Genomic DNA, 27,735 nt, shown 5'->3' with positions numbered 1-27,735 from the left:
TCTGATAGGATGATCTAACATTACATAAAGGAACTCTCAAAAATCCACTCACAAAGTTTGGCCACTGAGGTGGTTTCTTACAGGGGAGCTTTGATTTTGTAGGAAGAAATCTTTTAAGTAAGTAAGTGATAGCCAAGAGGCAAGAAGAAAGTGATATTTCTACTCTGAGAGACCGTCTAGGAATATGCTTCATGGCATGCTTATAGTTTGGTGAGGTGGGCAGACTTCTACTTCATTACCAATGGCTTCCTACATGATACATGCCTAAGTTGGCATTCAGGCTATCACTCTGCTCTCTACCTTCTCATTTCTCTCTCTTTCAATGTCCAGGTTATCTGCAAAGATTGGAGCAACCTAGCTGGAAAGAACTACATCATCCTGAATATGACAGAGAACATAGACTGTGTGAGTGGTGGGTCTTGCACAGGGACTTAGGAGAGAGGGCTTACCTCAAGATGATTTGGAGGCACAGAATAGAACAAGTAGGGGATTTGGATGGGGATCAAGAGAAAGCAGCAAGAAGGCGGCTATCGACATTCACCAGTCTCATTGACAAAAATTTGTCATATTTTATTTTTAAAAATGTTATTACTTCATTCATTTTGCTAAATATAATTAACAAAGGATTACATCATTCACCCATTTATTCATTTGCACCCCAAATCTAGTTGTTATTTTAATGATGTTTTTATTGCATTTGAAAATACAAAGTAATTTATAATGGCATTTGTTTTCCTTCTCTTTGCTTTAAGGGGCACATTTGAAGCACTAAACCACCATATGTATCCTCAGGGCCAAGGGTTGGTTACACCTTCTCAAAGTGGTTGCCTTTGGGATAGTGGGAATGAACATGAAGCTGGAGCCTACAATGGGTTCATGACACATCAGTAACAAAGTATTGGAGAGTCATAGTGGGTCATGAGCATTCTGAGGGGCAGGCTTAAAGAAGCTGATGCTACTGGGGGATGGGATTCCATAAATATGTTTCTGAAGACTTTCGATTTTGGTGGGAACTTTGGGGAGAGGAGAGTGGCAGTGTTCTTACAACTTCACCCCTTGCTTGCCCAATTTTGATCCCCCATCTGCCAACCAGCCTTGGCTTAAGAGCCCATCCTTGTCTCTAAGTCCTGTGAGGTTTCCACGAATGGAATTCCCTGTCACTCACTCTAGGAGGGTGTCAGTTTTCCTCGAATGGTCTGCAGAGAGAACCTTCCAGGCAAGCTGGACCTGAGTGGTGAAGAGAACCCAAGCTAGATGGTGAAATACGGTACTTACTCCCTTCCCAGATCTTGTTCCCTCACTTGGTTGGCTTGGGGCTACTAGGTGCCATTTGTCCTTTCTGTTAATGTCAGCTTTTTTAGGGGATTGACAGGATAATTCTAGGAGCTCTCTAGAGTGGCCACCTCAGGTTGGCTGTTGTCAGACTGTTTCTGAGAGCCTTCAAGTCTGTCAAACTAGCTTCCCTCTCCCTTCCTAAATCCAGAAACTAGTTCTCTCTTCCCATTAGGCCAGGAAGAGTCTCAGACTTTTACCTTGGTAAACAAGGAGGATAGTCAGGGCTCTGAATCATCTTGGTGACCTTTAAGTTGGCATGGCAACAGTGGCAGCAATGTAGGCAATAGAGGAGAAAGGAGGGATTGGGAAATGGCAGAGAAACCTCAAGAGACAGATCCAAATTTAATGTCATGTGTGCCTTCAGGCTCTTCCAACCCAGTCACAAGGCACAGGAGACAGATAGAGATGAGCACTCTCACTTCACCTGGCTGCTCTCTTGGGGAAGAGACTAAAGTAGATCCATTAGGGAAACACATAGAGATTGTGTTAAATGGAAGGGAGAGACTTCCTGAGAGAAATAGACCTATAGCAGAGGGATTCAGGAAGTGACAGGACCAAATAAAAACTTGAGGATGGGATTTCCCAATGGGAGAATGTAGGTTACTTGTCTCTATATAGGGCTGCACAACATCCATCCATCATTCATTCATCCACCCATCCATCCATCCATTCATATTCACTCAACCAGCATTTTACAATTCCATATTGTGTCTAGATCTCTGCTGGGTATTGTTTGTGATATGGCAACAAATAAGATAGTCCCTCTTCAAGAAATCCAGAATCGTCATCAATATATGTTTAAGGCCTAAGTGAGTAGTATAGACAACTTATTGCTATGGTTCGAAGTTTGTCAGAGCCTGATGCCAGACTTCTCTGGAGCATGTGCTCATAGTGGTACTTCCCCTACAATACAGAAATGGAGCCAGGGAGGAGACTGTGCTGTGGGCTAGTTGACCTCCTTCCAGCAAATATGACAAGTTTGCATGATGCAAAGCCATTGAGCAGAGTTTCTAAGGGGAAGGATAAAGGGAGATAGGTCCTGAAAATAATGTCTCATTCACGGTGGCTTTGTTTAGCTTAGGTCTTAGGGAAATCTCATCTTTTTGGCAGGAGGTATTCCGGCAACACAGAGGGCTTCGGCTCCTGGCCCTGGTAGAAGAGGTGCTGCCCCGGCAGGGGGATGGGCGTCCTGGGGACTGGCACATCTCCTTGAGCAAACCCAGTGAAAATGAGCAACATTTGCTGATGACCCTAGTGGGAGAGCAGGGTAAGTAGTCAGAGCTGGGGACGGAGCAAGAGTTGGGAGGGCTTGGGAAAAGCTATGTGTAGTGGGTGGAACCGAAGCTGTGGAAGAAGAAGCTTTTGCTCTTTTCTTTTTCTTGTGCTTAGGCACAGACCTCAGCAGGAGTCCTAATTCACTCAGAAGGCTTAGCATCTTATTATGGTGCCTTGTAAAAACAACAATAATTTGGCCAATTCACTATTTTCAGGGCACAAGAGAGTCTTCACTTAGAATGAATTTCAAAATAAAAAAAAAGTGAAACCTTAGGTTTTCACATGTTCCCTTATTTTAGGGCTTTTGGGAGAGGTAGAAGAGAAGTCACCGTTGAGAGTGTCAATCCTACATTCAGGGTTCAGTCTGGGAGTTCTAAAACCTTGAAGCTACAGAGAAATTTTATAAACCCAGATTTTCAGCTTATAAAGAGAGAAAAAGAAGAGAGCATACACTATAAAGTTCATTCAGACTCATAAAAACCTGTCTTCATAGACAGAAAGTTGGTCTCAAATCTAGGAAAGCCAGGAGTCAAGTCATATCTCTGACAGATACTGGTTGTGTGAACTTGGGTAAGTCATTTAACCTTAAGTTCTGTAGACATTATTTAAGACTTTAAGTTGAAGAGAAAGTGCTGATCTGTACTGGTATAAATGATAAGCAAGAATTTCCTGTACCAGTATAATCACAGGTCCTATCCTCCATCCTTAACCCAGAGTCATAACCCAGAGTCATAACTTAGGTTGGAACACTGAGGCTTACTAGGTTACTGAAAGTTAGAGTGCGCTGACATCACTTGTTCTCCTTTAGCCTTATAGTTACAGCTCAGATGAGTGTCTGCCGTGGACTGCTCCCTGTCCTGGCAGTGCTCTCCAGGTTCCCCATATGTATCATATTTACAAGGAAAGAAAGGCATTGAAGTAAGAGAGAAGCATGTGTATAGGAAGAATAAAACGGCAATCTATATAGAGGGAAAAAGGTGTGAGTGAGGACTATGGTACCTACATGGTATATAATAGAGAGGGACTTCAGCAGGGTTAGAGGGGAAGCCAAGGCTAAAAATGGAGGGAACTCAGATTCGAATTTCCTGCTGATGTGAAGCTCTGGGGGCCAAGGCAATATTGACAATTCTTTTTTCTTCTCTGTAGGAGTGGTTCCAACTAAAGATGTCCTTTCAGTTCTGGGTGACATCCGGAGAAGCTTGGTGGAGGTAAGAGCTTTAGAGCCTAAGTGGCCTCCTTCATATTGCACAGTCATGTGGGCAAGGGCCTTCCCACTAGACATACTTAGGTAACTGCCTACACATTTGTGATTTGGGGAAATAAATAGCTGCCAGCTTCAAAATTTAGCCTGTCTGGTCCTCCTGTATCTGAAATTCCCACTATCAGCCTCTATTTAAAGATCTCTTGGAAGAGCCCAGTATTTTAGCTAGTTTAAGCCTGTCTGTTGCCTAGGAGATACTTACACATTCCTACTAGATACATTAGTAGAAATTATATATCCTAAGTAATAATCTTCTGCTATCCATTGTAACCCTATATGGTAGAGAACACCGGAAATTTGAGGGAGTAATAACTACTTGGTAAAAGACCCTTGGCAGCCAACTCTAAGGCCAGGCAAGAGTAGGAGATGTTAGAGAAATGAGGGAGAGTAAAGAGTACCTAAGAAAGACTTTGTGGACCTCACCATTTGGCTAAGAATCAGTCCTAATTCCTGGAATGGGCAGAGAAGGTGTTGTCTTCACATGCAAAGCCAACATTTCATTCCTAGATCAGGCTCTTCCTCTAATGAACTTCCTCCCAATGAACCCCAAGCCAAACATTTCTAAGGATTTTTCTATAAATTACAGCTGGAGATTTTCCAAACCCAGCAAATGTCAATGGAAGATTTAAATGGAAGAACTTTCTTTCTATCCCATTTTATTTTGTTATTTTGTTCTTTAGTATCTTCATGAAGTAATAGCTGTTTATTTTTTAATCTTGTTCTTTCTCAATTATATTAGTTTTAAAGAAGACAGTACTTGCTTTCAAAGAGCTTACATCTTCAAGGGCAAAATATCACAAGGTCAAATAAGTCTAATGAGAGATAGAATGTGGTCCAGGTGACAGGAAGGTCTAAACATGATGCTTTAGGAAATTGGAGGAGTGTGAATATCAGAAAATACCATGTGAATACCAGAGGAAGGAGAACTTGGGAGCAAGTTCATGTCTAGCCTCATAGACTAAAGGGTGGGGACAGGTGGGGAAAGGAGCAAGAGGTCTGGCCTATTTGATAGAAGGGAGCCCAATTTTCTAATCTTTGCCAAGGACATCCGAATGTCTTTTCAGTCAAGAATTGGCTAGACAAGAACTAGCTTCAGCAGCAAAGAGTTATTGCTTTATTTCATTTTAAAGAAAGAAGGGATGAAAACCCTGGAGCTCTGTAGTCTAACCCAATTAGAGAGAATCAGAAAGGAAGCTTTATTTGGGACTGGATTTAAGGATAAGTTCTTTCTTGGTTGAGTTTGTTTCTTAATAACGTTCACTTTCCCCTTCTTGGTATGGGCTGCCAGGTTCTTCATTATTTAGTTTTTGGATGCCTGGAAGAATGAGACACCACAGACACAATCCAGATCCTAAGGAATTAACCAATAGAATAGGATAGATACTTGTCACAAGAAGACTGATTGAAGGAATGGGACTACTTAGTCCAAAGAATTAGTGGGAGGTTTCAAGAGTTGTCTTCAAGTATGTGGAAGATTCATCAAAGGACTTAGATCAAAACTAGAAACAATAGGGAGAAGTCTCAAAGGGATGGTTTCAGTTGAATGAAAGTCAGAAAAAATTTGCTATCAGTTTGTGCCATCCAAAAGGAAATGGGATACCCAGGAGGCAGTGAACTACTTTTCTCTAGAGATCTTCAAGCAAAGACTAAATGGCCCCTTTTCTGAATGTTGTATGTTTAGGAGACAGTAGGACAGTGGATGATTTGTGGGCACCCTTTGCATCTGCCTCACCTCTGCTTTTCCCAAGGATTCCTGGCTCCTCCCAGCCTCTCTCTGCTCTCTGACTCACTTCTGCCATTGACTAGTCACTGGGAGGTCATTCTGGGGGTTCACCCCAGAGTAACTAAGCAAATGACTGGTGCATCCAGGGGAAATGCCGTCATTATTTTTTTTTTTATCCTCCTAACTCCCCTTTAGATTGGCATCCAAAACTACTCCACTACCACCAGCTGCCAGGCCCGGCCGAGCCAGGTCCGGAGTGACTATGGAAAGCTCTTTGTTGTTCTGGTCGTCATCGGCTCCATCTGTGTCATCATCATTGTGCTGGGGCTCATCTACAACTGTTGGCAGCGTCGCCTACCTAAGCTCAAGAACATGGTAAGGGACCAGAGTCAGTCATGGGTAAGAGACCATGAGGACTGGCAGAGGATAGGACAGGAGACAGAGTCGGGGTGGCTAGTGGGGAAGGTGATGGCCAGAAAAGTGGCCAATGGGCTAAGGGGCAGGCTGCTCAGTCATGGGCTAGGGCTAGGGAGGATATGATCCCAGTTCAGCATGCCCAGTGTAGGTGAGGATTCAAAGATGAACCAGCAAAGAGCTGACAGTGTGGTTGAAGAGACAAAGCTAAGAAGCAGTGGTATATGAGCATAACATGAGACAGCACTGTGAAACCTTATGTACCTCGATAGCAGGAATCATGACAGCTTCATGGAGGAGCAGGCTTTCAAAAATTTGTAATAGAATCTGGATAGGGAGTGAGGAGGCGAGAATATGAACTAGATTTTTCTCATGGCTGGACATTCTCCTCTCCCACCTCATGATAGTTTAATGGCTGATCTTTTATATCTGGCTTCTCTGAAGTAAGAGTTAGAGCAAGATGGAGAGAGGGTACTTGGCCTCCTATGTCTCTCCCATGATGAGCAGAATCCAAGCTTACCAGGAAAGAACTGTTTCCAGAGAAGGAGCTACAGAACTCAGTAAAGGCTAGTTTGTCCAGAAGGGGAAGTGGTTCTGACTAATCCAGGTGGGAATATAAGAAATGGGAAAAGAGGAGGAAATGGCATAGAGTTATAACCAAGATTAATTCCAAGGGGCCTAGGAAGAGATCTAGACTTCCAAGAAGATTTCCAAAAGGGGCAAGAGGAAGGGTACATTAAAGCCACTCCTATTATGGTCATACATCTGAAGAATATAGTTGAATCCAAAGGCCTAGCTATAGGCCAGGTGGTCCCAGGCAGTGCCTTTTACTATCAAACCTGTTCCGGTCTCCTCTTCTTCAGGCCTTGATTTACCTCTGTAGAATGGGGGTAATAGTACTTGCCATTCCTGCCTCACAGAGTTGTAGCAAGGATCCAATTAGAGACTAGTATATGGGAAGTGTTTTGAAAAACTATAAAGCACTATCCAAAGAGGAGGGTGCTGTGGGACAAGAAAGATACAAACTCTTCCTAAGAAGACTATACTCCACACCTGGCCAGGGATGGCTCCTCCATCTTGTCTCCTCGGAGGCTTGGGAGGCATTTGAGGGAAATGTTCTTTGAGCTTTTTTCTAACAGCTTTGATTTTCTTATCTCCTTCCCAGTCCCATGGAGAAGAGCTTCGTTTTGTGGAGAATGGATGCCATGACAACCCCACATTGGATGTGGCCAGTGACAGCCAGTCGGAGATGCAGGAGAAACAGCCCAGTCTGAATGGAGGCAGCACGGTCAATGGGCCTGGAGGCTGGACTGTGCTGATGGGGGGCAAGAGAGACCCTGAGGACTCTGATGTATTTGAGGAGGACACACACCTGTGAATTGGGTTGGGGGATTAGTCCCCTCCCTGCCCTCCATCACTACCAGGCACACTCCTTTCTTTCCATCCTAGAACTTGGGACCAGAACTCTGGACAAAACCAGAATGATATTGCTGAAAGTGTGATTGGAACATAGTCAGGCCAGGTTAGGTGTGTAGCAGAGAGAAGTACCCAATTCTGTCCCGCTTTACAAACAACTCTATTATTCTGCTCAAACCCACCACTAGATCACATCTCTCCCCTTTCTTCTAAATCACCTCTCACCCTTCCCTTGCAGCCTGGCATCTATCTCTTTGCTGGCCCTGTGCATCCCAAGCAGAGAGCCGATGACCTGATCTCCCCCCATCTCCAAGATGGGAAACTCCCCTTGTTTAACTCTTGATTGATGAGGTGAAAAAGGGGCCCAGAAGAAAGAACACTGTAGATGATGGCAGAGGTGTCTGAATCTAGAATATTGGCTTAAGCACCTGGGATAAAGAGAAAGGTCACCCTTCATTTTTTGTTCCTCCAGAAAGCACCACCAAGAAACCCGAATAAGCTACAGCCCTTCCCCCCACTTCCTTCCTCAGCCTCAGTCTTCCATATCTTGCTTTGGCTAACCCCAAAGCACAGACTGGGTGCCCAAAACCTGCTAGGGATTAGGACTATGCAGCCCACTCTGCTTCTCACAACCTTAGCACGACAAATCCCCATTGCCCCTCTGCTGTGTGGAGCAGATCCTGGTCCGTATGCCAAAGCTAGCACATGATGTTGCCCCTTCTTTGGGAGCCTCCCTGTCCCCAGCTATCTCTGGAGCCATGACGACTTCCCTTGGTCTAGGCAACCAAGGTCTGAGAAGCAGCCCACAAAGCCTGCCCAATCCCGGTTCCCCAAACTTGGTTTAGAGAAACAGCTCTTCACTTCCGGCCCCTCTCGATCTCTTGTGCTGTTGCCAAGTTGACTTCTCATGTGCTATTGATCGACCTCAATTTGCTGATGGGGTTTTCTTCAAAATCCCTGCATACCCCCCAGTAGCAGCAGTGATTTATTCTAAGCTCTTCAGGGCAGGCATTCGGTGCGTTTCCCCTGAGGCTCGAGGCAAGGTGCCCGAAGGTGGAAGCTGCTGTTATATAGTTATGGGGTGGGGAGATGGGAAGCGGGAAGAAAGGGCGGATGACATCCTCTCCCTATTCTAGTCAGCTCTCCTCCAGGCACTGTGGAACTGATTAAACTGGCCCTGGATTAAGGATGCTGAGCAGAAACGTGCCTCCTGTCCCTTTTCTCGACAGCTAGGTCATTTCTAGGCCCGTGGAAATGGTTGGTCATGATAACAAGAGCCAGCCTCGGTCAGGGATGGGGATAGAGCACTTACAATTGTGGGAACCGGGCCTCGAGAGCACCAAAGAGGCGGGGTCAGAGAGCCAGGAGCCAATCAGGAGAGGCATAGAACTGCCCGCACCTAAGGCCCCACCCTGCAGAGCCAGAATTCATTGTCACTCGCGGGGCTGCATATCCCGAGAGCTGGTCCCACTTTCGGCTTGATAGCAAAGTGGGCTCGGGATGTATTGTCTTGATTCAATAGCGGGGACTCATCTGTGAGGCGGAGCTGGAGGGAGGGGGCGGCGCGGAAGCCTCAAAGGAAGCTCTTGAACACTTCTAAAGAGACCCTCAACTCACGTCACCGCCTAGGTCTGCACATGCTCATTTGGGCCTAGCTCCGGTTCGGTAGCTGCGCATGCTCAGTTGAATAATCCTCTCTCCTAGTTGAGTATGTGGAGTCTTTTGCGGGGTTGAAGTAGGGTCTTTCCACTCTCTCCCCAACTGTACTCAGCCCAGCAGCCCACCTGGTGATGGAAGCGGACAGTAATGGGGTCGGAGGCCATTGTTTGCGACCCCACTCATCCCCGAAGTTGAAAGCAGCTCCAACTCTAGGGAGAGAAGGTCTGACTTTCGGAGAGTGTTCCACTCAGAAGTCAGGAGAGCTGGGTTCAAATGCTATCACAGACTAATGTGTGATTTGGTTAAATTATGTGAACCCTGTTGAGGAATGAGACACCCTAAAAGCGTTTGGGGGCTCTCAGGCCGATGTCGCAGGTTTTGCAAAAGAATTCGAAGTCCCAGTCTCCAAGTTAAGGTTTGGCAAAAGAGTTTATTGACACTGAGAGTTGGGGGGGGGAGGGGTAGGATCCTGATTTGGAAGATAGCAGGGAATCGAGAGACAGATTTTAATTTTATTTGGTGGTCTGTAGCATGGGCCAGGGAGCGATCTCCGGATGAACCTAGAGTAGTGGTCTAGGGAGTAATTTCCAGATGAATTAAGGAGGGTGATTATTTTAGAAGTTTTTTGAGGCCAGGTGAATTGAGTGGGGGTGGGGGTGAGCCAGAACCAGAAGATTCAGGATTTTCTGACCCAGCCCCCCCCCCCCCAAAGATCAGGGGACCAGAGAGTCCTATTACAACACCCTGCTTTTCAATCCCAGCAAAGTCATAGAGTTTCCAAGCTGGGAAAGGATCTTTCAAATAATTTAACTCCCTCATTTTATAGCCAAAGAAACTGAGACACAGAGAATCGATTTGTCCAAGGTAACACAATGAATCAGTAGAGAAGGGACTATATTTTCAATTCAAAGCTTCTTCCAATTCAAGAGATTTTCATAAAATATTCACACAGTGTAAGGCATTGTGGCTATCTAGACAAAAATTTAAATAGCTCTCTGTCAAAGGGAGTTACTTAATTCTACCTTAGCAAACATTCTTTTGGATAAAGGAGGTATGTCTTCCATTGTCCCCTAATCACCTCCTTTTAGTTCTCAGAAAGAGCCACAGAGTATTCTACTGTTTGGAAACTGGGAAACAAGACCGTGTTTTCTTTCCATTCTCTTTATTAACTCATTCACTTTGAACAGGGCTTGCTAGATTCATTTTCTTTTTTTCTTTTCTTTTTTTTTTTTTTTTTTTGAACAAAATTATTAAACTAGTAGACCACGGGAATGTTCATATAGAAATATATCTGGATTTTAACAAAACAAAATCTCTTAAACTATTCTCATAGGAAAGATGAAGAAATGTAAACAGATAATAATACAATACAGAAGAATTTGGAAAGAAATTGACAAAAGACATTGGCCATTAGTCTCCAGGGAAAGTGCAATGTGCTTTCTAGAGCCCCTGAGTTAGGATGCCAAAATATACCATCCAGACTAGCTCTCTGGAGGACCTCAGGACCAGCCTGAGTCCCTGGTCTTAGTAGAGGAGTGCAAGAGGCAGGAGAAGCCACCAGCAGGATGGTCAAAAATGGACTGTCTCATTTCCAGTCCTTATATACCTTAGTACAATTACATCACTACAGCATACTGAATATGTGTGATCTTGAGAACCATCACATCACCATCCTACAGGATCCAACCAAGGATTCTATAGGGCAACTAAGTGTGTCAGTAGTCCCACTTAGTTGACCTATAGGATACGTGGTTGGGTCAGTGAAAGGAACTCATAACAAGATCTGGGTTTGACCAGAGAAATAGGAGCCATTGCTCCCAGAGCAATTTGGCAGAAAGGCCCCATCCAGGAGATTGTGAATATATGGGAGGACAGTATAAGAAGAATGCACTTCCCTACTTTGTAGAGATGCCATATTCCTGGACTACCAAGGAGAAGAAAAGGAAATAGTCAGAGAAACAGAATCTAAAAAGATTTTAAGAGATTAGAATATTGGATTGAATCCAATGAAATGAAATTCAATAGAGGTGAATGTATACACTTGAGTTAAACAAAATTAACCTCAAAAATATGAGATGGGGAAGGGAGAGGGATGGGAAGGAGGCACAGTAAGACAATTATTTGTAAGAAATTTTGAGGTTCTTGTGACCTTTAAATTCAATATGAGTCAGCAGTATGATATAGAAGCCCAAAAAAACCCCAAAAAACAAAATTCTAATGTGAGCTTGTTTTCCATATATTTAGAATATAGAGATGATAATCCCTCTGCCTTCTGTTCTGTTCAGATAACAGCTGGAACAATGTGTTCAGCCTCAAGTACCAGTTTTAACAAAGATATTGTTGTAAGCTTCTTGAAGGCAGGGACTTTTATGTAACCTCAAAGTTTCTCAAAGTTCATAGTCCACATTAAGTACTTGATTGATAAGGTAGAGAAAAAAAGGAGAGCAAGCCTTACCTGAAGGAACTGTGAGTGCTTAGCTTGGAGAAGTCTCAGGGGAACAGGATAGTTATCTTGAAGTATTTGAAGGGCTGTCCTGTGGGAATCAGTCCCAGAAGGACTAATAATAATGAGGCAGAAGTGACAATGTAAGGAAGAACATCCTAACAGTAAGAGATGTTCCAAATTAGAGCAAGCTGACTTGGGAGGTTGGGAGAGCTCTAAAGAGAATCTGGGTGACTAATAATTTCACAATGGGTCCAAGTTGGACTAGATACCAGATGACTTCCAGCTTCAATTCTGATTTTTTGCCTCATCTCCTTGCAGCCTCTCTCAGCTAGAGAGCTAAGGAAGGCCTCAGCACTTTCATTTGTCCCCATTTTACCCCCAAACCACCAAATCAGGGATTTGCTGGAGGTCAAACTCAGAAGCTTCCTTTGTCGTAGCATGGCCAGACCCTGAACCTTCTTTAAGGTCACCAAAGATTACTTAGTGCAGACATACCCACAGGGTGGACAAGTGTGTCTAAAGTGGCTTTGATATGTCAGTAGCCTTTCCTGAACCTTCACCAGGTATTTTGCTGCAGTCATCCTTATCCTACTATCCTTAAAGTTGGCCAACAAGGTATAATTTGAGGATCCTGGACACAGAGTATGGATCTCCCTAACCCTTTCTATTATGATAGAAAACATATAGACTGGCTGCAGCTTCACCACCCATCAACTGTTCCATTTTGGATACACCATTTTACCTGTCTTGCTCTGAGTTTCCTCATATAGAAAATGTGGGGGTTTGGACTAGATAATCTCTAAAGAGCCTCTCAGCTCTAACATTCTATGAATAAACTTAACTTACTTGTCCAGGCTCTCTATCATTTAGAGCAGGGGTTCTCAAACTGCGGTTGCTGAGGACGTATATGTGGCCCTCCGGGTTATGGCAAATGGGCTGAGGGGGGGAGACATAGTGTAAGGTTTTGTTTTTACTATAGTCCGGGTCTCCCACAGTCTGAGGGACAGTAAACTGGCCCCTTATTTAAAAAGTTTGAGGATCACTGATTTAGAGATTGATTCCTTTGAGACTCTCACTTTGGGGTCCTTTTAGTGGCCAGGGGAATGGAAGGAATTACCCTGGAAGGAATTACTTGAAAGCCAGCAAAGCCCATGGCCCTTTAAATGGGAAGGGGAAGAGGACCTCTGAAAGCAAATGTCAATCCCATACCCAGGTCAAGTCCTCAGGTGGCCAAAGTCCATCTTCTGAGAACCCCATGACCTCTGACCCCAGGCCCGAGGTTAGACAAGTTCTCAGCACTAGGAAGAGATGGTGGAAGGGAGGGTCTTGTGTCCTTGTAGAATTAATCATTTATTAAGTGCCTACCTAGGGCAAAAGCTATACTAGTAAGTGGAGGAGATACAAGGTAGCAACAATAAGCACACTCGGTCCTCTGAGGAAGGATACAAAATAGCCGCCACAAGCAATTCCCAAAGACTTGCAGAGTCCTGGCCTTAAAGCTAAGTCCCTGTGTCTTCGGTCAGTGCTTTGGCCGAGGCCCCGCAGGGATCGGGACTGTGGATTGGGGGCTGGAAGGGACCACAGAGGTGATCGCTTTCACTATCGTAAGCGTGGAAACAGGCCCAGAGAGGTTCAGGAAATTGGCGTAGCCCAAATTCGAACCCGAGTCCTCTGGCTCCACGTCTAGCAGTCCTGTTCCTGTCCTTAGGAAAGGAGCTTAAAATCTCGTGGAGGCGGGGGGCTTCCCTTCCGGCCCAGGCCGCGCAGCCTAGAACGCTGCCGCAGCGACCGCTCTAGAGCCCGACGGCGGCGGGACTCCCCACACCTAGAACCCGGCGTGCGGGCAGTGGGTCGTTGGTCCTCGGGCCCCAGAAGCCGCAGCGGCCGCCCCGCCCTGGGGGCGGAGCCGGGCCTTGGGGCCTGCAGTGTTTACATCCGCCCCGGGACTGGGACGAGGAAGGGCCGGGAAAAGGGAAGGGCCGCCGCCGCCGTCGCCGCCGCCAGAGTCTTCCCGAACCCCCGCCGAGCCCGAACCCACCGGGTCATGAGCGCTCCGGGCCATGGACACCAGCGATCTCTTTATCAGCTGCAAGAAAGGAGACGTATGCCGAGTCCGGTGAGGGAGGCCGGGGGTCCGGGGGAACGGGGGAGGGGAACGTGGGGGCGAGGCAGGTCTGCAATGACTGGGGGATGGGAGAAGGTGGGATAGAGGATGGGATGGCGCGAGGGACTGCGCGCGATGAGAGAAAGTGTGCAAAGATTGGGAGACGTGGGGGATGGGAGATGTGTAGGAATGAGGGCGATGGGGGATGGGATCAGGTGTGTGATGGAAGCTGGTGCGCGGAGAAGGAGATGACGCGCCGGGGGAGGGAGAGGGGGTATATTTAGAGAGAGTGGGTTGGGGACGGGGAGAGGCGGGCAGAGATCTGGGGAGCCTGGACTGGGCAGAAGTTGTCGAGGAGGAGGAGGAGTATGTAGAGGGAAGGGGGGAGGGTAAAGGTGAGAGAGATGCGGGGAGGTGGGGAGAGGGAGGAGCACTGGAGAGTTTCAGGGATTGTATGCTCCAGGAGCTTTGGGAAGGAGGGTGACGCCGTAATGGGCGTGGAGGCTGAGAAGGACTGAGGAGGGGGGGAGTCTCAGAATCCCTTCTGGCTGTGCCCTGGAGTTTTGGGGTGCAAAGCCAAGACTGAAGAATAGGGGCGAGGGGCACACTAGTAGCTCCTGAGGGTCCTCCTCATAGCAGTTTTGCTCTCCATGGAGACAAAGAGGATCATGGGCCGCATTCTTCCCCAGAGCCAAGACGAGGGCATCTCGATAGCCCAGTGTATTTGTAAGCAGGAGAGTAAATGATGGAAGGGGAGGGGGGAGGGAGATGGAAGGAAGAGGGGCGGAAAGGGATGAGCTCCCCGGCCAAATTCCTGCCCTCCAACTCTGCTTCTTGTCTTTGGGGAGGGAGAAGAACTGTGTTTTCCTGTAAGGGAATTCAGGGCCCAACTTAGGCAACTAATAGAGGTGACCACCTCAATATATCCTGAGAATTAGGCCTGTATAAAGGTGAGATCAGCCATCAGGACAGTCTTTTTTCCTTCCTCCCTCTGCTGGCCTCCCTGAGCACTGCATGAAACTGACCCAAGGAGCACCAAAAGTCTGTTCTTTCTCCGGCTTTGCCATTAATGCCCTATCCACTGCAAGCATACCCACCTCCATGAGCCAGATAGAATCACGGCAGCACCTCTAAACCTGACGCTGGGCAGACCTCGAAGGAGGTCCTTCTAACAAGTACTCAGTTTCTAGGTCCATTAGTGCCCTGTCCACTGCAAGCATTCCCACCTGCATGAGCCAGGTAGAATCAAGGCAGAGCCTCTCCAGCCTGAGGTTGGGCCAGATTCCTAAAACGGTCTTAATAGGAGGAACCCAATTCCTGGGGAACTGGAGGGGTTATGTATCTGGTGGGAGAGCTCGGGGACCTGAGATAGGCCTTTTGGACACAGAGCAAGAAGGCCTGGGGGTGGGAGGGGGAGGGAGAGGGTAGTGTACCACACTTAAGTGGGAGAGGCCCCAGAGGAGACCTTTCACCCTGGTTCATCACCTGTCAGTCTGAGGTCTTGCCGAGTGGGATCATCCTCATGTATGAAAACTCTACTTCTTTGATTGCTCTAGCCAGGCTAAGCTATCTTCTCATAGGAAGCCTCCCTGATTCACTGCTAGGAACATCCCAAATACTAGGAGTATCCCAAACTGGGAACCGGGGGTTGGTGGAGGGCGTGCCTAATGCACTATTCCCCTAGGAGAAATTCCAGCTGATATGCAGCCAAAGATTTCCTCTCTTGCTTCCCTAAGAGAAAATGACCATTGCTCTGGACTTCATTTCCTTGCCTCCTTCTACCTAGCATATTTATCTTTCTTGCCTTTGGGATTCATCTTAGTACCTCATGTTCCTGTCCCTGCTTCCCTCTCCCTCCTCTGAGTCTACTCCATCAGTTATTTCTCTCCCTTTAGCAAATCTAGTCACTCTCTGTCCACTGACTTCTTTCTCCAAACTGTCCCAAGTCTCTATAATGAAAAAAAAAAAAAAGTCTTTACTCCCTGCTGCTCTCCTTTTTGGTATTTCTCTTTCTAGTCTCCTCCAGATTTGTTGAGAAATGAAATGGAACACATGCTTTGCTTCTATTCACTTTTTTTTCTTATCCTTTACAATCACTGGTCTTAGGACTATTTTCCGTGGCACCAGTGACCCACCAACACACCTCGCAATCACTGGATTTATATATATATATATATATATATATATATATATTCTCTCTCTCTCTCTCTCTCTCTTTATATATATATATATATGAGATGTGGGGAAAAGATTTCAGACTCAGAAGCAGGGCAGGCTCTAGTTCAAATAGATCTGGTACTTCAGACATTTAATTTTTCCAAACCTCAGTTTCCTCACCTATAAACAATAATAGCAACTGGAACACCTTGAAATCTGGTTTGTTTTGTTTTGTTTTGTTTTTTGCTTTTTTTTTTTTTTTTTTGCTGAGGCAAATGGGATTAAGTGATTTGCCCAGGGTCACATAACTAGGAAGTGTTAAGTGTCTGAGACCAGATTTGAACTTAGGTCCTCCTGACTTCCAGGCTGGTGCTCTATCCAATGAGCCATCTAGCTGACCCTTGAAGCCTGCTTTTGATACCTTAAAGCAGGAGTATCAATTTCTCATAGAACTGGGACCATTAAAATATATATGAGGATCCATTCAGGCCACATATTAAATGAGCAAACCACATATTAATAGTGTCTATTCTATTTTATTGTTTTATATTGTAATTTTAATTATTTTGTTAAATATTTCTCAGCATCTGGTTAGGGCAGGAGTAGGCCCTGTGTTTGATGCCTCTGTCTCCGGGGGGCCTCTGAAATTTCAATTGCTATTATCCTTTTTGGCATACTTGTGATTTTAGTTTTTGAAGAAGCTTCTAATGAGAACCTGAACCCTTGCTGGGGGCACTGACATGGGAAGTGACCTGTCCAGAATAATATGCAGGGTATGTCTTTGCAGGATTTGTGTCCAGGATTTCCTGACCCTGAGCCCCTTCCCCTCACCCATTGGGGATTCTAACCATTCTGCAGCTCTTATTATAACTCTGTCTCCCACACCATCTTCTCCCCTGCATTTCAGGCCTCATTTTTCCAATTAGCTTCTGAGAATTTCCTACTCAGCATTCTGCTAAGATTGTAAGTTCAGCGTTTCTCAAATCAGGCTTATCTTATCCTCTGAAATCATCTCTTCCTTCCAACTTCCCTATTTCTGTCCTTTGGTTCACTTTTTTCTTTCTTGCCCTCTATAGCTAATCAGTCATGAAATCTTGTAGATTCTTCCTTCATGATCTTGCTCTTAAATACTTCCATCTTTTCTGTTCCCATGGCCATTATCTGTCCTGTGAGAAGAGTCCTCTTCTCTAGTCATTCCCCATTGAGCCCCCCAGTCTCATGGATCAGTAGAGCTCCTTTCCTCCTTTAGGGGATGGATGACTTCCACTGAGGAGGCATTAATCACTCTTTGCTTTCCTCTTTGCTCTCAGGTACCTTCTGGAGCAGAGAGATGTGGAGATCAACGTCCGGGACAAATGGGACAGTACCCCTCTGTGAGTATCTCCACCTCCCTTAGGGGGAAAGAATCCCCCAATCTCATATCAGTCAATCATTGAGCATTTATTAAAGGGTAAGTAATGAGGATGAATACAGAGAATGAGACAAGCCCTACTCTAAAGATGTGATATTCTCATCAGGCATATGTAAATATACCCAGAACAAATGTAAGGTGAATAAATAAAGATTTATACAATGTTGTATAAGGGAAGGAGGGCACTAGTGGGTAGTGGGTGATGGGAGGTGCTCGAGCAGTGTCTTAAAAGAAAAGGAAAGATGGTTTGAAATAGAGGAAGATATGGCAAGATGGCTGATAATAAGGTATAGAATTGAGAGGTGAAGTCTCCTGTCCTGGGAACAGAGCGAAGGCTGATGAGGCTGGATTGCAGAGTGAGTAGAAGAAGGAATGGCTGTTGGGATGGAAAGATAGGTTGGGGTCAGGTTTGTAGGGCTTTAAAGGCTAATTATAGTTCCTCTTTTGTGCTTGAGGCAACAGGAAACCATTAGAGTTCAATGTCAGAGGAAGAAACATGCCTTGGGGAGGAAGGATGGGAGGCCGAGCTAAAAGCTGGGTTCTTGAGGAGGGGCTGGCCATGGGTGTGATTTGATTTCTAGAGCCTTTAAAGGCTTCCTGGCACTTCCTGTAACAGTTGTGAGGCAGGTTTTTTAAGTGTGATGTTCCCTCCTTTCCCCCCACCTCATTTGAGAGCTGGGAAGACTGCCACCCAGCTAGTCAGTGGGAGAGTTGGGATCTGAATTCTGGCCTCCCCAGAGGTAGCTCCTGCTCATTCCACTACCTTATTGATACTTTTTTGCCCCAATATGAGGGGGAAAGGGGGCAGAATGTGCTATAATGAGCTCTGCAGAGTGGATTTTTTTCCCTCACAGATATTATGCCTGCTTGTGTGGACATGAGGAGCTTGTACGTTATCTCCTGGCCAATGGTAAGGACAGGAAGGCATGAGTGTGTGTGTGTGTGTGTGTGTGTGTGTGTGTGTGTGTGTGTGTGTGTGTGTATGCGTGTGTGTGTGTGTGTGTATGCGCGCGCATGCAAGCTACTAGGGGGCCCAGTGGAGACCCTTCTCTTTCCTCTCTTGCCAGCCTGGGGCCATGCCCTGGGTAACCATCCATCTGTATCAGAGTCCTGCCTTTTGCTTTAGCATAAATCCTTATGGCACCCCCTCCTTCTCACCCTGTAAAAACTCCATTTGGGGCTTGTTGGAGCACGTGGCATTTATGCCTGGACCCCCACTGAAGGGCTGAGAAAGGATGAAGCCCCAGGGAGCCTTAGCTGGACTGGAGGGTATCTAGAGTGGGGCCGGGGACTGGGTTGGTTGGGCAGATGGCAGGAAGAGCAGACTGTGCTCATTTCGCCTCATCCCTCAGGTGCCAGGTGTGAAGCTAACACTTTTGATGGGGAGCGCTGCCTATATGGGGCGCTGAGCGATACTATCCGTCGGGAGCTGAAGGATTACAAGCAGATCACCTCCACTCGAATGCAGAGGGATTATTATGATGACTTCCTGCAGCGGTGAGGGGCTGGGGGAGGGCCTAGGGTTGTGGGCTCCTTTCTCCCTTCTCTAGGACAGAGGAGGAGAAGGAAATTCAGGGTCACCAGCCCATTTGAGCATTTTAGGGGGCCTCCTTTTATGCCTCAGAATCGTTCTCGGGCCAAAGCTCATCGTGCCATTTCCCGTGGCTATGAGAAGGCCAAAAAGTGGCAGACGTCCCCACGCCAACTTGAGATTTTTTTCTAGATGTCCTCTCAAGGCATAAAACTGGAAATTTGAGTATCATTTTTCCTCATATCAGAGACTAAGCTGTACAGACTCAAAAAGAGCCAACTCACGGGCTTGGGAGTGTTGGGGGGAGATAAGCTTCCTCCAGCTGCTGTCCTGTTTATAAATCTTGGGTTCTGGCTCTGAAAAGAGGGATTTGCAGGACTTGGGGCTTGAGGAGTGGACAGGGAGGGGTGGGGGAGATCATAGCCACTTCCCCCTCATGGCCCATGGCCCCCTCCCCCTCCGTGCCCCTGCCCACCCAGCCCCCTCCCCCCAGGCTCCTGGAGCAAGGCTACCAGAGTGACATCGTGTTCATCGTCCATGGGAAATCCTTTTGTGCCCACCGATGCATCCTCAGTGCCCGAAGCAGCTACTTTGCCAACATGTTTGATACCAAGTGGAAGGGGAAAAGTGTGATTGCACTCAAACACCCACTGGTATGTCCTGGGCCATGGCCTTGAGAACTCATCCATGAAAGGGGCTGCCCCTAGACTTCAGATGCTCAGGAATAGAAAGTCACAGTGTCTGTCCTGGGTGACGTCTCCTTTCTGTGGGATCCTGGGCTCCTTTCCTGCCCCCGCTGTCTCCACCCCACCAAGGTAAACAGCAGAGTGCAAAGTCTTAGAGGGGAACTGTCAGCCTGGTCTTTGGAGAGGGGATACTTAGGAAATATAAGGTGTCCTTCCCAAGGGTGGGAAGGGGAACTCTGAGCTCCCATGGTGCTCTGACTTTTCCTTTTTTTCCACAGATCAATCCCATGGCCTTCGGCTCCCTTCTGCAGTATCTCTACACAGGTGGCCCCTCTCCTGGGGGCTGTTGATTGGCAGAGCTGGGGTGGCCGTGGTGGGGTGGACATAACTCATTTATCTCTATCAATCAGTTCATTTCTGTCCATTTAGCCCATTTAAGAGATGGGCAACAGTCAGAACTCATTCCATAGTACTTAGTAATCTTAGCCTTCAGTTGGGACCACTTGGGGATTAGGACAGAGTCCCTTATGGGACAGTTGGCTTGAGAACAGAGTTCAGTTTGGTGGTCTGCCCCTCCTCCTTAATCTTGAGTAAGTTTTTGTGTTGAGAAGGGGTTCCCTGCACTCACTTGGTCCCTTACCCACAGTGTCCCTTGGCATGTTTGTGACTGCAGTCACCCTCCAGGTGTGTTGCATCTCTCTGTCCTGGATGATCAGTTTCCTAGTGGATAGATCAGAGACAAGTCCTGACCAAACTTTTCCCTACTTCTGAGCAGCTCTGCGTTTCTGAAATTTACTGATGAGGAGACAGAGGCAGGTTGCTGTGCAGCCTCCTTTTGTTCAGCAAGTTAGAGGAAGAGACCAGGTGTCCTTCTGTTCTGAGTTTTGCCCCCCCACATCCTGCCTGACTAGGAAAACTAAGGATCCCTCTGAATGCCAGCCGGCTCTTCTCTCTGCAGGTCGCTTGGACATAGATGTGGAGCATGTGAGTGACTGTAAGAGGCTGGCCAAGCAGTGTCAGCTGCAGGAGCTCATCACCGGCCTGGAGACCAAGTGCAAGAAGGCCTATGAGTTTGGTGAGTCCCTTTGGCCACTGGAAGCACGCAGGCCTGGGGTGGCACCGGATCAGGCCAGCCTGGCACTAAGCTGGGGATAGAGACAGAAAGAAGCTGTGCTCTTCTCTTGGCAGTGGCCTCTAAGCCAGGGACCTGTGTGAAGGTGCTGACCATTGAGTCACCCTCTGCCGACTGCCGGCTCCGGGAAGACCTGGCGCTGCTGGCAGACTGTGCCTTGCCTCCAGAGCTCCGGGTATGTCCAGACCCCTTTCCAGAGCCCTGAGGGTGGGATATCTAGGGTAGTGCTGGACCGTGTCCTGACTTCTTTATTCTGAGGCTGGTGTTGGGACATCATCAGGCTGCAATCCCAGCCTCCTCCTTGATTCCTCAGGTGGGCTTCGGAGAGTTACCTTTTGACAGCACCGACAATTTTAGCAGCTGTCCGGATGTCTGCTTTCGTGTGGGTGATTACAACTTCTTATGTCACAAGGTGCCTGCCCCGGATTGTTGCCCCCAAGTGTTTATTAATAAGCTCATCCAGACCTCACTCTATCCCAGTTTCCAAAACCTGTCCCTGTCCTCCCAATCCTTCACCGGTGCCTGCTCCTTCTCTTCCTTGACCTCACGTCTTCCAGAGCTTGCCTGTTCCCAGATCCTTTACACAGGCTCCCTGATGGTAGGTTGGCGGTACGTGGGGAGAGGCCGAGGTTGGAGTTTTGGTGAAGACCTTGGAGAAAAGACTTGGGCCCTTAGGGGATAAATACAGGCAGTGTGGGGGGGAAGTGCTGGCCTTGGCAGCAGGAGGTCCCAGCCTCCCCCAGGTCGCTTAGCCTGAGGGGGTTGGACTGAGTACCCTCCCGGGCACCTGCTAGTTCTATCTATGGTCCCATGATGGTGTGATGGAGCCCCCTCCAGGCTGACCTCTCCCCCTCCTCACTTTCCCTAGGCCTTCTTCTGTGGCCGCAGTGACTACTTCCGGGCCTTGCTGGATGACCATTTTAGCGAGAGTGAAGAGCTGGCGGCTTCTCCTGGCCTCCCTGCGGTCACTCTGCATGGCATCTCCCCTGACATCTTCACCCGTGTGCTGTACTACGTGTACAGCGATGACACGGAGGTCAGGCTCCCCATTCTGCAGGCATTTATTTCCTTACACACAGACTGGGTTTGGGATGCCCGCTAGTGGAGTGCAGGGAAGGAGATAAAAGGAATAAGAGGTCCTACCCTTGTGCAAGTAGGTTATTACCTGGTTGGGGGAGGGAGCAGAGAAGACGTACAGGTAACTGGGCGTGTAACAGGAGGCTGACCCTCTGTGTGGGACAGATATTGCTCGTAGGGGAGAATGGATGTTCACACTAGACCTTTGAGGAAGAGCTGGACCGTTCCTGAGTGACAGAAACTCTGAGCCAAACCAGCTCCCTACAGCGTCTCCAACAAATGACCATCCAGCCTTTGCCTGAAGCCCTTTGTGCATGGGATGCTCACTCCCTCCACAGCAGCTCACAGCACTTTGGGACAGCTCCGACACTTAGGAATTGGGCCATCAAGCTAAATATCCTGGTTCTTTCAGCCAGGATGACTTCAGATGGCTGTTTCAAAACCCATCTTTGTCCTCAGTGCCCCCTGCTGGGCATTCCTGATTACTGATACCTTTCCTGAAATGTAGCACTCAGGACTGAGAACTGGCTGCTCAGCGTATTCTGACCGCAGCTAGGGAGCCTAGAATGTCTGTCCTTCCCTCACTTGGAAGCTACAGCCTAAGGAAGCCTTAATTCCTCTGGCTGCCTCATCACCAGGTTCCAAGAAAGCCCCGGCTTTCCTCCAGATGAGCGGCTGCTCTTAGCTCGGCTGCTCTCGTCTTGTCCTTGTGAAATCGTTTTCTGAATCTGATTCAGCATTTATGAAGCACCTCAGTTGTGCTCAGCACTGTGTTAGGCAGAGGTTACAAAAATAAGCCCATCTCTGAATTTAACGAGCTTAGCTTCTACTGGGGTGAAAGAGAATTGTTATTGTCCTTTTCAGTTAACAGGCTTTTATTTCCTCTCCCTTCTATCCCAGCCCCAGGTAGAAGGGGAAAAAAGAGTAAAAAATCCATGTCAAAAGTTTACATTTTACTTTACAATTAAATTTCATCTTTTTTAAAATTAAAATTTAAACATCTTCTTCTTAGATGCTGCTTAATAATAGGATTATAACCTTAGCGACCCAGTCTCTTCATGTTACAGATGAGGAAACAGTTTCAGAGAGGTTAGGCCGTTCCCCTATGGTTATATAGCTAATGAGCCATAGCAGAGCTGGGAATAAACTCAGGTCCCGGGTCTCCCACTGTTCTTCCCACTGTACTTTGCTGCCCCCCAGTGTTCTAGGCTGCCATGAATTTTTTGGATCTTAATTCTGTTGCCCAAGAGTTTGCTGTCCCTCACAGCTGTGTATCTAAAGATTGGGTGGGCAGACCATCTATACCTTTAGCTAAATTTTTTTTAAAGACAAAGTTAGAACAAGCATAGATGGAGACATCTCTCCGAGTTGATGGAGAACCTTTGTTGACCAACTCTCTGGGTCTGATTGTCCAGCCAAGTCCAAGTTCACCTCTGCCTGCCCTATTATCCAGTCCATAGGAATAGCATGAGTGACAGTTATATATAATGCCCATCTAGCAGACTGGATAGAGCACCCCCTCGTGTTTGTTGAATAACCCTACAGGGAGGAGTTGGCTTGGCCATCCCTTTACGAAGATATTCTAGAACAACTGGGCTATTTAGAGAAGTGAAGATGTAGGGGTGGGGAGGAAAGGCGTTCTGGGTCAGCCCTCACCCCACCATATGGAGCTGTGAACAAGGAGGCCCCTCACCTGGAATGCTTCTTGGAAACCGAGCTCCCCTCAGGAGTCCTTCCCTCGTTTCCAGTTGATCCTGTTCTCTGAAATTACTTTAGATTTGGTTTGGCCATGTTTGATATTGAATTGTCTGTGTACTTGTTTCCATGCCAGCCTCCAGGCCTTTAGTAGAATGTCGTTGGGAGGACGAGGACAGACTGTTGCCATTTTTGCTTTTGTAACTCCAGTACCTGGTGTTGAATTGGGTGGGGCTAAATCTAAGGCATGAACTTAGCATGTCATGTGCTTAGCACATAGTATAAATGATTATTTATAATGTGATTATTAGAATTATTATGTTACATATGAAATATATAATGTAACATAATAGTATAATAGTGTTTATTTATAAATGATTATTGATTGGTTGAGAGAAGTCTCACCGGGTAGCCAGGGGCTGGATTATAGGGTTTGAATGTTACACTAAAGAATATGACTTCATTCTGCTGTTAAGGCAGGGAAGTAGTCCTATTAGGGAGTGCTTTGAATCACTTCCTCCTCCCTGTTTGGAGGGGTCCAATTCGGGGGCTCTTTCAGTGGTCCCGCTGTGGGGGGATGGCGTCCTAGGCGAGGGTCCTCACCCAGGAGGCCATCCCCCGTCTGCCCTGCAGCTGTCTCCCGACATCGCCTACGATGTGCTGTGTGTGGCTGATATGTACCTGTTGCCTGGCCTGAAGCGGCTGTGTGGCCGGAGCCTGGCTCAGGTGCTGGAGGAGGACAGCGTGGTTGGTGTCTGGAAGGTGGCTAAGCTGTTCCAGCTGACCCGACTGGAGGACCAGTGCACGGAGTTCATGGCCAAGGTCATCGAGAAGGTGGGAGCCAAGGCTGGGAGTCAGTGAGGTTGGGAGGAATTAGTGTGGAAGGCTCAGTACAAGCTGCTTCCTTGTAGGAGAGATGGAGCTTCCCTGAGCTGCAGTGTCTGCCCCCCCCACCCCCTCCACTTTCCCACCCAGGACTTCTGGCCAGATCTTTGTCCTTTTTCCCTTCTCCAGCTGGTGGAGCGGGAGGAGTTTGTGGCAGCTGTGAAGGAGGAGGCTGCAGCCGTGGCGGAGCGTCAGGAGACGGATTCCATCCCCCTGGTGGACGACATCCGTTTCCACATCACCAGCAACGTGCAGACCTACAGTGCCATCGAGGAGGCCAGTCAGAGGCTGCAGGTCCTGGAGGAGCTCTTGGCCAACATTGGCCTGGACTGTTGACTTGTAGATGCTGATGCCCGGGGGTCCCGAACGTCCCCTTCCTCTTTCTGCCAAGGGCTTGGTATGGCTTCCCCTTTGCTGCCAAGAAGCATCAGCCTGAAGGCGGGCACCCGGCTCTGGTGTCTGGACAGCTTTGTCTCAGCACGCCCCTCCCCTGAATCTGGGAGTGTTAGGAGGGGAAGCACTGATTATATCCTTGGGGTTGAAAACCTCATTCACTGTAGGTCTTGAATTTTTGTTTCTAGAAGCTAAGAATGTATTTTTCTGCTGGCAAAGGAGAGAAGCGTCGACAAGGTCGACTTCTCTTCCTGACCACATACGTGTGGGCAAAGCCCTCCCTGCACCCCTGGCTACGGGGCAGATGTGCTTTCCCCTGCTTTGGGACGTGGGCTCTGTAACTCATGCTAACCCAGCCTGCCTTACTCCATCCAGGTTACTGAGCTTTCCCCTCTGGCCCTTTCACTGTGGGGAAAAGAAGGCTTAGTAGGGGGCAGGATTGCCCTCATGCTGCCTCTTGGGTAGGGGGAGGACCTGTCAGCTGGGATCATCTTCCTCTGATTAGAAGGACCGGAGAGTCCTGGTCCCAGAGAGTGGAGTGCATCAGGGAATGTCCCTCCCCTCGACGTGTGGCCCCTTGGCCATGGGCCGTAGTCTCTAGCTCAGGCTCTGAGTGGGAGGGAGAGAGAGGCAGGTGGCTCTGCTGGGGCCCCACTCAGGACACCGGAGGCTTCTTCCCTGACTGTCAGGGTACAGTTTGGGGCCCAGCTGAGTCCTTCTGGTCCTTGGGGCCTGTAATGGGTGCTTTCCTTTTGTTTTCTCAAAGCACAAACAGGTTTCTCCCAGACTTTCCTGGGGGGATGTAGGAGAGTGATTTTTGGTTAAAATCCTGGGAACATTGGGATTAGGGAAAACTGGATTCTCCCCAGGACTCCAAGGCCAGGTAAAGCCTGGGGATTATGCTTACCCCAGAGAAAACTGATCTGGGCTTGTGAGGAGACTTGTTCCCCCTCCCCTTCACTCCCCTCCCCCCGGCACTAGTTACTGGAGGCCTCCCCAGGTACCCTTGCTCAGACAGGAGAGGAGAGGGGCTGAGGGCTACCCAGCACCTTTCTCTCAGAAAAGAAAAACAAAACAAAACAAAAAAAAAAACCCAACTGCAGGTTTTCAGAGCTAAGATCTATTCTAATATATACTATTTAAAAATAAAACAGAAGAGCATGTGTGCGGCAATAAAAATATATTTCCCTATGATTATCTCGGCGACGGCTTGTTAATTATCTGGGGTTTATTATATCTGGGGCTTGGCTGCGTTTTCTCATCTGTTTTATTTTGGAAGCTGCTCCCTGGGGCTCTGTCTTCCTCATTTCCCAGCCAAGATCTGTTTTCTCTGCCTCCAGCAAATCCACCAGCCTTTGAAGGCATTGGTTTCTTAGCTCTGATGGCCCGTTGAGGCATCAGCTCTGGAGCTCTGGGTTCTAGGCTCCTGCTGGGTCCCAGCACAGGGGATTGATGGGGTTGCTGGGAGAAGGTTGGCCCAGGACTGGCACAAACCAGCTTGGGGAAGAAGCATCAGCCTTTCTGAGGGAAGGATGAATCCCTGATGAGGAGGTGGGGGTGTGGCCTGCTGTGTGGCCATGGGGTCCTGGTCTGCAGCCTGGGCATGCTTGGCAATAGCTTCTGAGTGTGTCAAGTTCCCTGTGCGAGCTCTGGGGAGAAGACTGATTTCTGAAGCAGAGCCGTCTCCATCAGTTTACACCACTGGCTTGCCGTGGAGGGGGTGTGTCACTGTTCCGGTGGCAGAAGTGGGGGTCTGGAGCCAGATTTCCAAAGGCGCTTAGTGGTGTGGATTATAGTGCATTCTATGGGTCATGTACTGGTCTTGTTGCCAGAAGACCTGACCCCAGAGCCAACTCACTGTGTGGTTCTGGGCAAAATTGCTTCACTTTGAAGGGAGAGGGGCCAGTACCTGCTCTGCCTCCTTCACTGAATCTTCTCCTGGGGAACCATAAAGGCCTAAGAGAAACATGAGCATGCTCTCTTCCTGCAGGGCCCTTGGCCCTAGCTCCAAGAGGAACTCGGAGAGGGAGGGCGCAGCCCTCTCGGCTCATTGTCCAGACCGGCCACATTTGCCTCCTGGTCCCCAGCAGAGGCCTACAACCCTTTCCTAGGTAACTCGCTGTCAGAATCTGAATGGATAAGCCCCTCCGGGACGCCATGTGTTCCTAGCACTGCAATCAGGGTCCTTTCTCACTTTTTCCTCCTGGAAATCTCTGGATTTCACTTGGTTGATATTTAGGGGTTTCACTTTGCTGATTCCTTGACTTCCTGGCCTGAGCTGTTCTAAGTAGTCAGATTTCCCTCCAAAAACATGGGGTAAGTGGGCCTGTGACCCCTCCTGTGGGGAAGGGCAGGAAAGAAATTCTTCAAGTGAGAAGCATGCTTGTATTCTGACTGGCGAATTATTTAATCCTCCACATTGGGCTTCCTTTAAAGTCACCTGAGCCTGGCCTCCTTTTTATGGTCTTCTGGTCTTTATCCTGCCCTCTATTTCCATTCTATCAACGGCTTCTCATTTTACCTGCTTCCCTACCCAGCCAGGAGGAACTCACGGGCTCAGTGATGCTCTCCCACCAGGATCTTAAAACCAACCCTCCCCTCCCCTGTGGCTGCCATGACAATTCAGCCATCTGCTTTCTCTGCTGTGTTCTTAGAGAAGGAAACCCAACCGAGCTTATTGTTTCCATTAAAAATTCCAGCTAGCCTGCCTCAGCTGGGCCTCCACTGCTGCTTCCTAATGGATTCACTTACCTTCGGCTAATTCCCAGTATCACTAGCTCTTGTGAACCTTCTCCCCTCAAGGCCCCGCTCCCTCAAAGGCGGCACTGGCTGCCCTTTCTCTGCATTTGGCCGCAACATTCTTCCCCGTGTTTTTTGTCTTAATGTGGGTGATTCCCCCAATTTCTGTTTTCAGCTCCAAACTTTCAAGCTCCAGCCCTATATTAACAAGAATTGGCTTCAACCTTGGGCTCTGAAACTTAATAGTCATGTGCCCTTAGACAAATGACAGCCCCATGGAAGCCCAATTTCTTTATAAAGAGACGAGTTTGGTGATGGTCCCCCCAACCCCAAAGCCCGTGATTTCCAGCTGCTGGCTGCAGTTCATGTAGGTGTCTCATGAACATTTCAAACTCC

The 27,735-nt window shown here is 47.9% G+C and overlaps 2 protein-coding genes across 7 annotated transcripts in view; both read left to right on the top strand.

The window, feature by feature from the left end:
- Positions 1-10,271, top strand: part of PODXL2 (podocalyxin like 2) — a 37,816-nt gene extending 27,545 nt beyond the window's left edge. For all 6 annotated transcript variants that reach the window (XM_074283776.1, XM_074283771.1, XM_074283774.1 and 3 more), the window contains 5 exons: positions 331-405; positions 2,446-2,602; positions 3,757-3,818; positions 5,790-5,969; positions 7,174-10,271. In XM_074283776.1, the coding sequence (XP_074139877.1) occupies positions 331-405; positions 2,446-2,602; positions 3,757-3,818; positions 5,790-5,969; positions 7,174-7,386 (687 nt within the window). In that variant the 3' untranslated portion in view covers positions 7,387-10,271. The remainder of the gene's footprint in view (positions 1-330; positions 406-2,445; positions 2,603-3,756; positions 3,819-5,789; positions 5,970-7,173) is intronic.
- Positions 10,272-13,363: 3,092 nt separating this feature from the next.
- Positions 13,364-25,794, top strand: ABTB1 (ankyrin repeat and BTB domain containing 1). Its single transcript, XM_074283761.1, has 12 exons — positions 13,364-13,645; positions 17,101-17,163; positions 18,056-18,111; positions 18,554-18,698; positions 19,226-19,385; positions 19,697-19,742; positions 20,377-20,493; positions 20,607-20,725; positions 20,864-20,962; positions 21,419-21,586; positions 23,956-24,156; positions 24,337-25,794. Exons 1-12 carry the CDS (start codon positions 13,590-13,592, stop codon positions 24,541-24,543), a joined length of 1,437 nt encoding a protein of 478 aa, XP_074139862.1. The 5' UTR covers positions 13,364-13,589; the 3' UTR covers positions 24,544-25,794.
- The last annotated feature ends 1,941 nt before the right edge of the window (positions 25,795-27,735 follow it).

Source organism: Sminthopsis crassicaudata, chromosome 1 (assembly GCF_048593235.1).
Source record: "Sminthopsis crassicaudata isolate SCR6 chromosome 1, ASM4859323v1, whole genome shotgun sequence".
NCBI lineage: Eukaryota > Metazoa > Chordata > Mammalia > Dasyuromorphia > Dasyuridae > Sminthopsis > Sminthopsis crassicaudata.
Note: the sequence above shows the minus strand (reverse complement) of the source record. Positions and strands in the feature narration are given on the sequence as shown.